The sequence below is a fragment of the Stigmatopora nigra genome, chromosome 5 (genome assembly GCF_051989575.1).
Source record: "Stigmatopora nigra isolate UIUO_SnigA chromosome 5, RoL_Snig_1.1, whole genome shotgun sequence".
NCBI classification, from domain to species: Eukaryota; Metazoa; Chordata; class Actinopteri; order Syngnathiformes; family Syngnathidae; genus Stigmatopora; species Stigmatopora nigra.
In genome coordinates this window covers 6,850,808-6,866,832 of record NC_135512.1, presented here as the reverse complement: position 1 = coordinate 6,866,832, position 16,025 = coordinate 6,850,808, and the positions used below count along the sequence as shown (strand labels likewise).

The following is a 16,025-nucleotide window of genomic DNA, read 5'->3' as shown; positions in this document are numbered from 1 at the left end:
TTCCAGGGACAAGATAAAGTCTCTGCTCTCATTTTAAAGTCAATTCCTTTAGCCTTTATTGTTGTTTTCTTTATTTTAATTCAATTTATTATTACATTGCCCTCTCTTCAGGTTCTCCAACACCACCACGGCGTCCACGAGATCTCCTACATCGCCAAGGACATCACTGACCACAGAGCATTTGGCTACGTCTGCGGAAAAGAAGGCCACCACCGCTTTGTGGCCATCAAAACTGCGCAATCGGTCAGTATTTCGATATTTTCATGCCATTCAACATGCTTTATGCATTATTCAGGAGGCTCTACTCAAAGGCATAGACCTCTTGACATTTAGACAAGGACCTTTGCATGGCGGCTCGTGTCCCGTTGTGCTGTTTATCAAGCCGCCGTTTATTTTCTGGAGCTTTGTGTTCAATCACGACCCAATACCCCGGCCTTTTTTGGGACCTCTTGTTGTGATCCTTTCGCCTCCGTCCGGCTCTCTCTGTTGCCATATTGATTTCCCATGCTGAGTCGATGGGAGTTTGAGTGTGTGTCACCGACTCTAATGGCACATCCATCCTCTCGGGCGCTGCTCTTTGACTCACGGCGACACAAACGGCGGCACAGTCACACATGCGCGTCTTATTGCCGCATAGATCTGAAATCACAAAATTGGTTGTCTCTATAGGCGACCCCTTCCAAGCTCCATCGGTCAGCTTTAGCTTGCATTTACCTGACGTGAGTCTGAGTAAATGTAGCTATTATAAGCTTACTTTTATTGGAAGGTTGTGACCAGCCATTGCTCGACCTCCAACTGTAATTTACTGAAAACCTTTCCAAATTCCTTTTTTTACACAGTATGTCATGAGCCAAGATAGGGCAGTATCAAAAAAGATATGTTTTGCCTTACCAAACTACTGAATTTATTTATTTTTATTTTATTTTTTTTTATTGACAATTCCCTTACTGTCTGTCCATCAGAAAAACTACATCTTATTTAGAGTATTTACTGATTAATTTTTCAACAGGCAGATTCTCAGGTAGGGTTTTCCGTTTCCTTTCAAATACAACGGATCTGTTAAACTCAATGATTCTGTTGACAAAATACCTCAGAGTACCGCATACAAGGGCACCGGTGTAAAACTTAAGGCCCGTGGGCCAGGTTTGGCCCATGATACCATTTTATATAGTCTGCAAATGTGCATAAAATGTAATCCCTGAAAAAATAATATTCCAATTTCACTGTAACTGTAGTCTTTGATGAAAGATCATAGGTTGCACAAATCAGAGAATATATATATATATATATATTTTTTTTTTTTTTTATTCATCTTGCATACTGTGCATCCTCCTAAAAGTTACGTGAGACAAATTTTTGTTAAATTTTTCTGGGGGGTTTTCAGCTAGATATTTGCAAAAGTCTATGTATTTTTATAGCATGCACTTAATGAGACAATTTATTCATTCATTCCTAAAAAAATGATGTTCATTTGTTCCTACTTCTTCACAATTTATGCCCCTCTGATGTGGTATTGGATCTGATTTGGCTTGCCGCCTTCATTAAAACGGAGTCACTAGGGCAGCGAGACAAAGACGGTTAGAATCTCTACATTTGAAAGCGAGACGAATGTGACAGCGCGACAATATGTTTCGGTGTCGGCGGCCCAGCAGAAAGAAGCAGACGTTCACACCCCCCCTCGGGCCGGCCCTGTCAAGAGCGACACAAGGCGGAGAAACCGTTTCACGGAACGGCAGCACTAAAATAGAGCTATGGTTTATGCGTGGCGGCATTCCGTCTGTGAACTTTCGAGTGCATTACGCAAAAAGCTGGCGCTCAATAATTGATTAACGCTGAAACTCTTGTCGTCGTCGAAAGCTTGTTCCGCTTGTTTCACTGACAGTTGTCGTACTGTAAGTGTGTAAACTCACTAGGCCATGTACTAGGAAGTGAACTATGTTGTCTGGTAAATGTATTGTTACCTTTACAGACTAGATTCCGAAAAGAAAAATATTTGTCCTTTTTCCGCCTTGCTTTGTCAAAATAAGGACTAGTCAAGAGGTCTCTAAACAAAAAAAACAACTAAAAAAGTCTGGCGTCAATATACATAAACATTGCTCACACTAATTTAATCTATTTTTTTAAAAATTCAATATATTTTTCAAATTTGTAATGATTCTAATTGTATTTTTTTTAGAATTATAATGGGTTCTTTGCACCTTTTTAAGGTATACATTTAATATTTAATATGTACATTTCCTAATTGTTTGGAAGTGTCTGTGAATGCCATTGATGGTGCTATATGTCCAATAAATTTTGGATGGAACGGATTTACTGCTAATTAATAGGAGTCATTGAGTGAACAAGGAAGTGACCACAAAATGCCCCAAAATGAATTGCAAGTGACCTTTAACAAAGCAGAGCATCACTGAGCAATTTCTCCAGAAATGGCATTCTCCAGTTTTGTGTTTTTAATTGCAACTCCAACGCCCCCACCTCCAGGCAGAACCGGTGATCCTGGACCTCCGGGACTTGTTCCAACTCATCTACGAGATAAAACAGCGTGAGGAGATGGAGAAGAAAGCCCAGAAGGACAAACAGTGCGAACAAGCTGTCTACCAGGTACTTTTTTTCCTTCAAAGTTGGTCAAGACTAGATAAGAAACATACATGGAGAATTTCAGACCTTAAAAAAAACAGTTTAGTGATCGATCGTAAACAAAATGAAGGCAGAAAAAAAGCACTTCAAGTCTGAACAATAGCACCGTCTGCCTTTTGTGCTCTCTTGTTCCTTTTTGTCTGACGATTGCCGTTTTGCCGAATGCTGGGAAGCCGGAGATACTTTTTTTTTTTTCTTCCCCTATTTTTTTTTCATCTTTTTCTTCCACCTACACACTCTGCTCTTCCGCCTTTAACCCTTTATGCCTCTTTCCTCTTGGCTCTGCTCACCCACAGACAATTCTGGAAGAAGATCTGGAGGACCCGGTCTACCAGGTAACCTTTGCTTCAGCGCTCCCTCTGCTTGTTTGTACATGTGTGTGTATGAATGTGACTGTGTGTGTGTGTGTGTGTGCGCACTGTGAGGGGAGACAGCCCCTTGCTTCTGATGGAACTACAGCTGGGTTCAAATATCCTCACAATATGCATGTTTGTGGGATGCATGATTATGCTGTTATTGACAAAAAAATGCTGTTTGACTTTCTCTCGACTTCTCCCACCTCTTTTTTTTTTTTCCTTTTCCCTGTTCCTTCTTCCTTGTGCTACCGACGCCCTAGTACATTGTGTTTGAGGCCGGACACGAGCCCATCCGCGACCAATCAGACGAGAGCATTTATCAGGTATACTCGCAAGGAAAATATAAAAATCAGCTCATCATCATCATTTTGGAAGGGAAGATAGATTTGGAGGATGTTTGATATTTGATTAATATTAAATAGGATAGCTCAGGAGGTCTACTTGTATGTTATAAATCTACCAAAATAAGGGGAAATCTGCATTATATAGGGCATATTAAGAGGAAAAAAACATGAAAACAATTCAAAGAAAAAATCTAAAGTATTGACACACCAAACATGAGCCAAGTTTTGACACGCTTTTCTGTACTGTTATTTTGAAACACTGATTGTTGAGGGAAAAACAGCTTGCCATGAAAATACTAAAAAAGAGGAGAAGTGGACATTTTGAGGGGTTGTTGACAATGATTGATCACCACAGGAGCTTTATAGACTTGCAATCAAGTTGGCCCTGTTTGATTCATCCTACATTACCGTTTTGCCAAACTCAAGTGTCTAAGACTCCCAAACCAATCAGGAGAAAGAGAGAGAGAGGAGAGTTGCAGATGTGACTGGGACTAGGTCAATTTCTTCACAAGCTTTGTTGGAAATACACCTCATTTCCTTATTTATAACAAAAGGACCAAAGAACATCTCGAAAAGCTTTTTTTTGTTGAGGAAAACTAATGTTTTGCTCTTCCGCAAACCAAGGCGTCATACGGGAGCCAATTTGGGGGGGAAAGAGGCAGAGGCTAGAAATGTAACCAGGAAGCGGCTATCTACTCCAATACTATGGCAGAATGCAAAGCGGTTCTGGTAGATAGGTCACTTTTATCTGATTTACACTTAATTTCCTCATTAAACGAGGAGCAAAGAATGTCACTAATAGCTTTTTTGGCGTGAAATGATGTTTTCGCATCACTACGGTGATATATATATATATATATATATATATATATATATATATATATATATATATATATATATATATATATATATATATATATATATATATATATATATATATATATATATATATATATATATATATATATATATATATATATATATATATATATATATATATATATATATAAATTGATTATTAATATGGACAGACAACACCTCGTATAAATGATTTTTCTGCAAAAAACAGTTGCTCAATTTCTTTAACCCGTTGATGTGAAGAAAAAAAAGACTCATTTGCTGCCATTGAAAAATTATAGAAGGGAGATTATCATATATGTTTATATACTTGCGTATCACTGACGTCATAGTATAGCTGCACTTGTCAGTGGTGTCATTTTTTCCATGGATATTTTCCATTTGCATATGAAAAAATGCCGAGCAACACGTCTTTCCAAAGGTAGATCAATAGTACAAGGTGTTGAGTATAGTAATTAAAAATGTTGGCGAAAACACAATCCCAATGTGATTTTCCATCACAGTTACTATAAAAGTCTTACCGTATTAGTTAGCATTAGTCGGTAGACTGCGACACCCATTAGCGGTAGAACACTGTAATAAAATGCAATAAGACAACTTTGCCCCCCGTGGATTTGCGGCTAGACCTCCGGGGGGCAGGAAAAGGTGGAGGCGGGCGGGCGGGCGGTTGAGCGGATGCTGAGGTTATTCCTGTCCGTGGCGGAAGATGGTACCCCGCCCCCATCCTCCGCCCGACGCCCCTCCTTATCCTCTTCTCCCGGGGAGATGAAAGAAAAGAAAGATTAATCACCACACTCTCGTTTGATCTTTAAATAAAATGGATTGAAAATAAGACACACGCGTGAGCGAAAGCGCTAACGTGCGCACAACGCCAAAAAACGTGAGCCGCCCCCCCGTAGCAACAGCGGAGCTGAATGTATGAATAAAAATGGCTGCTTCTGGAAATAAACAAGAGCCAGCGAGTTCTACATGTGTCTATTTACACGGAACGAACGCAAGGAACGCCACCGAGGCTTTGATTCCGACCGACCTAATATAGTTTTAAAGCCAAAGTGTGGGATTTGTGCATATTTGTGTTCATTACCCCACATATACGTGCTCACATGATTGAGACGAGTACATCGTGTCTTTCTGCTAGGCCTCTTAGGGCAGCCAGATACTTTGGATTTGTTCCAATTATTTTTTAAAGCTTCTTCCCCGCTCGCTTTTAAATATTACACGGCCTCAACCCGCCCTTGGCTCAACGTAACATCTCTGTGAGCCTGTGCAAGTGGAAGATCTTTTCATTTTGCTCACAAAAAGGGGTTTGGATATAATATTCAGTCAGTGTGGGTTTTTTTGGGTTTTTTTTATATTCTCTTTACGTTTTTGAAATAGAGGGAAAATGGCAGTACATAGCCTTAAAATACATTCTTAGTCATTTTCCTCCTCTCTAAAATTGCTGCTCATTGTAGGGGATTGGCAATGTACTGAAAATACTCATTTGTATGTTTATTTGAACTACTGAAATATATATATTATTAATATTTTATCATTTTAGTCTAATCACACTTGATTTAAATTGATGTTGCTGGTAATGAATTTGTTTAATTCATTAAATATGTGTATATAATAAAAATATTTTTATTTATATTCGAAATTATAAAATATATATGATAAATACCAGTCCTATTTAGCATACGATTTATAAATGATACTTTTGTTACTACATTGGACTATATTTTATGTATTTTACATTCAAATATGATTTTTTTTAATTTGATATATTCTTTTTATTTCATAAACTTTCCAAATATTACATATATTTAATGTATTTAGGGTAATATTAAGTTATTAGTGGAATATTTTGTCGACTGTTAGCCATCACATTTAAGTTTTTCATGTATTGTATTTCATTTAAAACTTGTAAAAAAACTACATACTGGAAAATTCTAAGTGATACTTTATTGACATTTTATCATTTTATCCCAAAATAACCATTCACCTAATTGTTTATTTCCATTAGCTGGCATTTCCCTATAATTAGCTTCCATTTATTTTTATTTTTTTAAGCTGAAATCTATCAAAATCACCCCCGCTGTTCCAAACTCAAACATCTCCGTTTGCTATCACCGCTTATTGTTCTCGCTCGTCGCACCCACGCTGTCAGATTTTTCCATTTTTTGCGGCCCGGAATATTATCATGTCGCCTTGTGCGTGACACTGAGTTATTACACGTCTGCAGGGGTGAAAAGCTTCATTATCCATCCCGGGAGACAGAAAAAAAACGGCCACGATACGACTCATGATGTCTCGCGGTGTAGATTTTAAATCTGATGAGCAGCAACACTAAAAATCATCTTCGGGCATTTGGCTAAATTTCCTTGATCGATGAGCCGGGGGAAATTACCATCGTTTAATGATTGTTAGCGACTACAAAATATTTGGACGTGTATTCCCTGAATAGCTAGAAAATTAGATATACAAGATAGATTAGCAGACTTTGGTCAGTGAATTATTGGCTTCATTCATTTTCCATATCACTTGTCATTATAAGGGTCGAGGGGGGGGGGGTGCTGTAGCTTATCCCAGCCAACTATGGACACACCCTGAATTGGTTGATAACCACTCACAGGGCATAAAGACAAGCTTTTATGCTTAAATATCGGCTTCCATTCCAGATTAGGTCAATTTTCAACCATAAGAAACTAAATTCCAGTTATTTACACTAAAATAGCTTAGCTAAAAAGCGTTAAAAATGTTAATTAAACATTATTTTCCCCATATCAAAGGTCTGAGAAATGACATCTTTCAAAGTTAATACGTTGAGAAACCGTCTCTCACATGAAGGTCATTTACACTAGTTATTGTCAGTCCATTAAAATTTCACTTGTAGGAACCTTCTAATGAAAACTTCAAATTGATTATACTCGGAAAGAGAAAAATGTAGTCAGAATTAGGGCAAAAATTGTCAAGCTGTCGCACAAAGACTGTCTCGTTGCTGATCCGGCTGTGCTCTGGATTTTCGGCCGATTGTGTAGGTTCCCACCAGCCAGCAGAAGGAAGGGGTCTATGACGTCCCAAAGCGACACCCAGTGAGTGACGCCGTGTTTGCCCGCCTGCCTCCCCAATCCTCAGTCAAACCTCTCAGACCGACCTACAGTTATCTTCCCTTTTGACCAAACCCCCCCCCCCCCCCTCCCACCTTCCTCGCCCTTAGCGTATCTCCCCCCCACCACCCCCCACTCAGTGATTTATTTCTAGTTCCCCCCTGAGAGGTTTGCTGGAACCCAGTGCTTTGTGCAAGTGTGCTGCTGCTCCTTCCCTTGTGGTGACTGGTCGTCCTCCATGTGGTCAAGCGGGGCACCGCTTATGTGTATTGTGTATGGCAACGTGTTTGTGGTGCTCAATTAAGCATGCCTGGTGGTGCATCAGTGTAAAACCCGCATGACCTTGTCCCAGATTGCCTACTACGTGACATATTCCGTCACTGTCATTTCATACGTAAATGTACTGTACGTGTATTATACCAAACAGCTGCAACATTATGGCATCTCAAAGCTGTATTTTTTTATTTTCTTTTTTTTTAGAATCACTCCCTCCACCTGCTCATCCATTACATTGCAAATCCACATCCCAGTTATAGCGTATGTACACGCGTGCGCGGTAGATCTTTTTAGTTATTGGCTTCCCGCTGCCGGCAGTTCTAATGAAAGATGACCTTGGCTACTGTCGGGCGGTAGCGGTGGGCTGTAACTCCACTGCTCTTTATCTGCCCATAAAGATGCAGCTTATATTGCTGCTGGATTTAATCTGCTAAAATCTCCAGAGTCGTAATAAGCGGGCTGCTCTCCCACACGTGTGTTTGTGCGCTTTGTGCCGCCTTGTATGAATTTGTGTGTGTGTGTGAGTGTGTGAGCTGCATGGATGTTGCACGGTGTGTTTGCAATGTTGGCAGTTTGGGTAGGGGCCCATTGTATTGCATCGTTTACATGTACATCTTTTTTGTGTAGGTGTAAATCAGGGGTGTCGCAGACTGCTCGCTCCACTGCATGTTTTTTATTGGGCAGCTGCGTAGTCTAGTAAAAAAAAAAAAGTTCATCTCAGCTTGCATCAAAAGGTTATGAGGTGAAGTTAAAATGTTGAATATAGCACACGTTACAAAAAAAGGGAATTAACAATGTGCAATGTCTTTTTAATTAAAAGTGTTAGTATTAAGAGTGTGAATTGACAATTTCCTGATGATTATTAATTTAATGAACATTTCTTCTGCACACTGAGATGATTCAAATTCAATTGGATTCACGGATTTAATACAATGGGTACACAGTAAAAAAAAAAACCTAAACAGTAAAAGTATACAAACCAATTTTGACATTTAAAAATAAAAAAAATATTGTCAAAACAGTTATTTGAAGAAAAGGGCATATTTCTTGTCCTTTTTGCATTTTTAATTCCATGGCTACTCGATCGATCTTCATCGATTCTTTGGTATTTTCCAACATTCCAAAGTCTGCCACCATTTGATTTAATGCAAGGCTCTTTAATCATAGATAACAAAGTATATACGTTAATTTCTCCTACAATTCCTAGATACAGAGAGCTCATTTAAGTGCACATGGAGTTTTTCAACATTCTGTCTCTTGTTGATACCTTGAGCCATCTTTCTCAAGAGACCACTCACTTTCGCTCATTCCCAGTACATGCACGAGTATGTTTAGTCTGCCTTGAAAGGCTAAAGCGCACGGAGCCACCTCACCGCAGGCGGTCGGTCGGTCGGTCTGTGTGAATTTCTGGCCGGATGGGAATTAGTCTCACATATTTCTTCGCTGGGCACCTCATCCCGAGCTTTGCAAAGAAGCTTACAGGCACCCTAGCACATTTGCTTGTGCACGTCTTTGGCTTCCTCTATCCTGCGGCACATGCTGCGATTTGGATAGCCCTCGTTTGTCTTGGCAGGTGTCTGCAAACGGACAAATATAATATTTTGGCTTCTCGTTGACGTCGTCTCGGCAAGGTTTTTGTATTCCTCCAATCGGTCAAAGGCGGCAATCACATACATTAGATGAATTGCAGGGATGTAAATAGGCATTGCAGTGATTTCATGGTAATCAGCTTGCATTTCTGAATCGTCAGGTTTAATGAGGGCTTCGAATATAGCAGGATGTCTGCCTTTGATTGCATGAGTCCGTTGAATCACAGCTCAAAACTCAGGTAAATAGAACTCAAATCACCTCGTTGCCATAAAGTAGAGGTCTCCAAACCGGTTTTCAAAGGACGTTGTGGCTCCTGGTTTTTTGTTACAAGCCATCCAGCAAAGACAATTTAACCAATGAAGTTCCTACTGAAACAAGCAGCACCGGACTGCAATTAATTGATTATCTCCGATTTGGTAAAATTGTGTTTTCGTTTTTGGTTAGAATTAAAAGCTGCTCCCAATGTAGTTAGAAGACCCCTGCCACAAACTCATGAACATATTTGATGTATTTTGGTTTCCTTTGGAGAGCCATTACATCTGACAACTTGGGCTGCCATCATTAATCGTCAAATCGACAGCTAATTGATCAATCAACGATGTTTCAAAAGATATATCTAAACACGTATTGTTTCTGATCTTAACTGCAACAGAATCAGCAGAATCTAGCCCCTGGTCCTTCTCCTTCACACCCACATACCGCTGAGGGTACCAATACTAGACATTGGTTATGTAAATCAGATAATTTCCTGAAGCACACTCATTGGAAATGACATTTCTAAACTACTAAGTAAGTCAAAATAAACAAAGAATGTAGAAATGATGCACTTTGCAATGGGATTCGTCACGGCCCATCACCCCCCGATGAGATGAGTTTTTTTGTTTAGTTTTTTTTTTCTTTCATGGGAAGTGATTACGCACGGTATTGCTTGGGAGTAGATTTAAACCTTTATTTCATCGGCAGGAGTGAATTGATGGTAGGCATCAGCGTTAAACCCTGATCATTGCTCCATGGGTATGTGCGTAGGCGACAACTTTTCGGGAAGCAACGATAACACCCTCCCGCGTATGACCTGCTGTGCAAAGCAATCGCTTCGGTTATTTACTGTGTCACCATCTTAAACGGCCGGCGATCAATAAAACACACACACGAGCGAGGCCATTCCAATCTAGCGAGCCCTTGACCCCGCGCCGAGTGTTGGTGTTGAATCAACACACGCCCTCGCAGAGTCCACACAGAGTAGTCGCTTTTACCGCCGATTATTATCTTTGGGGGAGAAACATGTCCGTAATCTCTTTGTGTCGTGTTCGAAACAGCTCCAAATGTGTGTGTTTGAGCTTTAGTAGTGGCCGGTCAGTGTGTATGTGTGTGTGTGTGTGTGTGTATTTGCAGTTGTGATCAGTCACTCTGCAGGGGATCAGCAAGATGGCATTAATTAGAGAGCCTGCATTAATTACTTGAGGGAACACATACACAGGTAATTACAGTTTCCCCCACTGGAGATGGCTAATTGATAAGCAGTGGCCGGGATGTAAGGGGGACAAAGGAAAGGGCTAGGTGAGGTTAGGCGAGATTTTCGGACAGATGGAATCGCACATAAATTAGCTTGAGGTATAATATTGCTGTTTATTCAGTTATGTTTTATCAACAGACAAAAATAACGTTGAAGTTTAAGAGAATCAGGTGTTTTCGTTCCCCATTTTTTGAAACAGATGGCTTTCCATAGGCCAATTTCCTATGCTTTCAATTATAAGGCTGCAGTAGACGTTTAGTTTAATAGTTGACTGATCAATGATTGATCTTGCAATTAACTTACTAATCAGATCATACAGTATGTAAATGTTATTTTTAGTTATATTACTTTTGACTTTAGATTTTGGGCATAGGTATTAAAACCAAATATCTTGGCTGAGAAAAGAGGAGCAATGTAATTATTTAAAAGCAAAGCAGATGTCTGCAAATACTAGTTTATTCAGGTTAATTACCATAATGTACAAAGAGAACACTGGGAAAATGAATATGTTCTGTTAGATGTGACAGCTGGTTTTTTGGTTAATTTATGGGTGCGGATTCCCAAACTGGTCTCATTTTTACTTTTTTTTTTTTTTTACTTTCAAAGTTTTAAAACTGTGAACAGACCACCTTTCCAAAAACCGCCATTTTAGCTGTTTATATTGAAACTATACTATTAATCGATGTTACATTTTACAGAAAAAGTAACAAAACCCACCATTAGTCGTCTGCTAATTCACGGCTGCTTCATTGTTTACTACAGCTGGTCTTTTTATGGCCATAACCAAACAATAACAATCTATTGTTTTATGAATCCAATGTGTTTAAAAGAGCGATGAAGATGTATCGGCCTCTTAGTTTAGCACATTGTGACTCTCAGGGAGGATTTAGAGAAACACAAAAGGAGCTCAGCGCTGTAGTTTAGACGAAGGTAGGGATGATCTTTAAACCTCTTTAAATCTGCCGTGTGTGTGTATAAAGTGCCTGTGCGTGCGGAGCACCTGGCGAGAGCAACACCTGCCCTTCGAAATCAGCTTGGTTTGCCTCAGTGTGAAACTGCTAATGTGCTTCGCGTATTCTAGCCCATTCTCGTGCCACCCGCTTAGCTAACGCCGAGATTGTGATTGCAGAACGGACATCAAAGCACCCGTCACCAACAACTCCATCATCATAACCATCATCATCCTCATTCTCATCCTCATCCGCAAAACCCCCAGGCGGGAATAATAAGCCAGCATCTAGAGCATCAGCAGGGGGATCTCATAGACTTGGGCCTGGAAACTGTTTCTCAGGTAAGGGTGGTCCGGGTGAAATTTTTGTAATACGACCTCCAATCATCTGGACCGCGTTTTTTTTTTTTTTTTTTTTGCTAGCGGGGGGAGCCACTGCCCCGACTCCTGACCCGTTTACGCTCATGAATAAAACATGTAACCTTGCTGTTGTCATAGCGACCAGAGTTGGAATAAGCGCCTGCATCTGGATGTTTTTGAAAAGACTAAAATTGCTAAAACTCTGCACGAATGTCGCCAAAGGTCAATGGTTTGGTGTATTTCTGAGTTTAAAACTGTATGACCAAATTTCGATGGGTTTGATATGACAGTTTCAAACAAGGATTTGTCTTTCAAAGTCAAATTTCATGTTCTATTTTAAGGGTTCATTTAAATGTTTGATTGCTGAACATTGACCCAGCTATTGAGCTATTAAGGAAAACCTAACAGTCCACAAATAAGTCGTATCACCCTTTAATTTTAAAATTGTAGTTAGAATTTGTCATCACATCTGTTGAAAAAGACAGTGAATGAGTAAAAGTTGGCCTTCCAAATAAATATGTCAGTCATGCATTTTAAATCAGAGTAAGGATATTTTAAACGAGTAAACTAGGAAAAATTAAGCAAACTGCTGACCACATAAAGTAGACTAAAATATAGGCATATGCCAATCACGTATTAGGCTGAGTACAACCGGATTTTAAAGAGCCACGATTGAACCCAATTTGAGCAATAGTCAGCCGCTAAGCCTGTTTAAAAACGGCTAAATCATTTGACAGTTTTGTCTGTTCCATAGTGGCATGGGAAACACCAAGCATCGTCTTGGTGCGAACATTGTGAAAGCGTAGGAGGAAGCTCTTCTTCCATTTATTTGAAGCTTTCAATCACAGCGACTCAAAGTGCAGCGTTTGACATGGCGAGCATCAATATCCCATCTTATTGTCTTGCTGAGCGATCTCCATCTAGTCCCCAACTTCAATAGCTCATAACTCAGCTACACAGCCCACTTCTTTTCTTACTAAATCACCATGCAGTCCCTATAAATGTAAAAACGCTGATTCCATTTTCTGATATATTGTATATATTTATATATCTTAAAATGTATTAAAAAGAAAACCCACCACAGACAGTTTACACGTGATCTTGCCGAGCGAGAAAACAAAAAGATATTCTAAGAACATTCATTATCTGGGAAAAAAAAAAGATCCGGATCCATGATTTATGCAAATCTCGGACCGTTTATTCAAGGCTCCTAAATTCCTTCCCAACTAAAAATAGTTTCCCTCCGCTTCACGCTGGCCTTAAGATATTATTAATGCACGGAATGAGGGGCAATTTATGGGAGCGGCGAAATGCAGAATAGATTCGGATCAAATGGAAAGGCTGGTGTCTTTGATAGCGATACGCTCACAGGCACGCCGCTGAGCCTCCATATTGGGAAGACATTAATGACTCGCCCAGAGGGTTGCCACTACTGTACAGACACTCACATGCAACAGAAAGAGTTAGAACTTTAATTTTATGGATCATAAATAATGAAAATGATTTATTATAATGTTATTGCTGTTTTGTTTGATGGCACGAGTGGAATGCAAAACCATCGGAACGCATCGATTTATGGAAATCGAAAAACAAATGTAACCTGGGATGAAGGCACAGATTTGATCTGGTTCTTAAATACAAGAAAATGTAGTACTGGTACTTGGTGAACAGCTACATCATATTTTTAATTTAGTATTTGTTGCCGGCTCGTTGAAATTTACGAACAATTCTACTGAAAAAACACATCCAAAATGAAAAGGTCAGATTTGTTTTTTATTGTGCTGGCACTTTTGAAAGCTTTTTAATGTCGCAGATAAGTTTGCAGTTCTATTTAAGTTGGCGAATTAATCCCATATTTCCCCCTTTGAATTTAAATTCAAGCTCAAGGATGCGAAAATGCCTTTAGGTTAAACAATGCTCATCGTTTCGTCTTCAAATAATTAGACTTCTGACCCTCATTTTTACTTATTCATTAAATAATTACACCACCAACCTGCCGCCCAAGGTTTTTGTGTTAAGAACTCATATCTGTCAAACTCTCATTTTCTGCCATTGATGGCCATAGTCCTATTCATTTGAACTGAAAGTCCATGTTTAGCTGCCATTGATGATGATACACTCTCCCAGTCAAGATGGCTTGGATGTCGTCAATGGCAACCAATGAGTTAAAGTGAAACGTGCCTGTTGTACAAAATAGTTGCATAAAAATAGTCTTTTCAACTTTATCTACAAGTAGTATTTGTATTTCTACATATTTCCTTCTGCCTCTGACTGTTGAGCGAATATGTACACGGTAAGTATGTCATCATAACCATTTCATCTCATCTCACCCCCCATCTGTGTGCATTTTCCTCTGTGTTCCCCTGCAGTCGTCAAGGTAAGGAACGCCGCTCGTTTGATGTGTGGCATGCAGCGTGTGGCATGCATGTCTCTCAATGGGCTACTGCTGGATGTCGATGTGGCTGCGCAACCTTTTTAACCTGACTCCCAGTGTGTGTCCTTTGTGTTGTGATTCTCAGAACATCAACCAATTAGAGCTTTTCGGAGACATGTCCACACCTCCTGACATAACCTCACCGTCGGTGAGTAGCCTCGGCGAATAGAAAAATGAGAGAATTTGGCATTTTTTCAACACTTGTTTTGGATCGCTTTGGTAGACTCCAGCTTCACCTGCTAACACGCTGGACCCGTTGCAGGGCCTGCAGCCTCCCGCAGAGCTCTTTGCACCCTTCAACCCTGCGTCTGTGCCCTCAGGTTTGGAAAAAAATAAGCTACTTTTTCATTTCAGAGGATTATGAAAGATAAAATATTGTGATTTTACTAATACATGTCATGTTAATCCTTTTTTATTAGTTTCTCAATGATTTATGTTTACCATATCAAATTTAAATAATTACAATATATTGATTCAAAACTTGTCATGTGCAAATCCACCTTTTTTTTTTACCCCCGTTGGAAATTTAATGAAACCTATAGTTCATGGGGCCAATTGCGTGCCGGAGATGAATATTTTGTTGTTCCAATTGACATTCAATTGAAAATTGTAGTTAGTGTTGCCGATAAGTTTAACTCTGACAGTAATTTTAGACGTCAAATCTATTTTAAATCACAGTTGTAATGGTTTAAATGCCTATTTTTGACAATAGTTTTTTTTTTAACAGCAATTTCCTTTTATTTACTATCCCAATTCATGCTCTTTGACCTTTGAGTTGTGCTCATGGTAACTTTTGAAGTCCATTCTTATGATCAGAGTACCTGAAAAAAGCTTCAACAGCAGTCTTTTTAGGTGACAAATTTGTTTACGTCAACCATGGGATATTTTAGCTTTGTTCCATTGATCTATTTCCACCTAAATGATCCAAAAATGGAGAAATCTACGCATCCTATAGGTCATTCTTCCATAAGCTCCCCTCTTGGTAGATGTGAGAAGGCAAGCAAAAGAACAGGATGTGATTAATCGAGAGGGATGGAATAGAAATGAAATGTTGATGAGGAGAGGAGGTGGCGTCGGCTGTGTGTGGAATATAAAACGCATCATTAGCTCGCTGACTCAGATGCTGTGGATTTACCTGCGGGCCGAGGCGGTCGAGAAGAAAGATGGCCGCGACCTCTGGCTCACCGGTCGCAGTATTTGTGCGTGACTGAGACGTGAGCCCCGGATTTCCACCCCCTCTCGCTTTTGCAACTCTCCCGTACGTCAGCGAGGTTGAAATGGAAAAGACGAGCCAACGCGTCATAGATAAAGATTCCGCTGATGAATTTCAGCCATTTTAATGAGTGTGTTTCCATGAACGCCGCCGTCACCTCATTCCAGAGGTAATTATGCCAGTTCACCGTGACCGTAAAGAGATGCTACATTAGCTACAGGCGCAAGTAGGCCAGCGCTCTCCGGTGATGCATGCGTTATTATCTAAGCATGTATGAGTTTGTGTGTCAAAGAAAAGATGTTTTAATTGCACCCCCATCTGCCTTAGAGCGGGGCTGCAAGGACGTCGACATCCAAATAACAAGAGCACAGGAATGAGGGTCAAAAATTAGAAAATGAAATATTTG

General features: G+C 39.8%; 1 protein-coding gene across 11 annotated transcripts in view; it reads left to right on the top strand.

Annotated features, from left to right (window-relative positions):
* dab1a (DAB adaptor protein 1a) overlaps positions 1-16,025 on the top strand; it is a 156,165-nt gene that overhangs the window by 130,940 nt on the left and 9,200 nt on the right. For 4 of the 11 annotated variants that reach the window (XM_077716932.1, XM_077716934.1, XM_077716931.1 and 1 more), the window contains 8 exons: positions 112-243; positions 2,482-2,601; positions 2,934-2,972; positions 3,254-3,316; positions 7,216-7,269; positions 11,793-11,954; positions 14,492-14,554; positions 14,630-14,726. In XM_077716932.1, coding sequence (XP_077573058.1) covers positions 112-243; positions 2,482-2,601; positions 2,934-2,972; positions 3,254-3,316; positions 7,216-7,269; positions 11,793-11,954; positions 14,492-14,554; positions 14,630-14,726 — 730 coding nt within the window. The remainder of the gene's footprint in view (positions 1-111; positions 244-2,481; positions 2,602-2,933; positions 2,973-3,253; positions 3,317-7,215; positions 7,270-11,792; positions 11,955-14,491; positions 14,555-14,629; positions 14,727-16,025) is intronic. The other 7 variants (XM_077716937.1, XM_077716936.1, XM_077716935.1 and 4 more) reach the window with 7 other exon arrangements.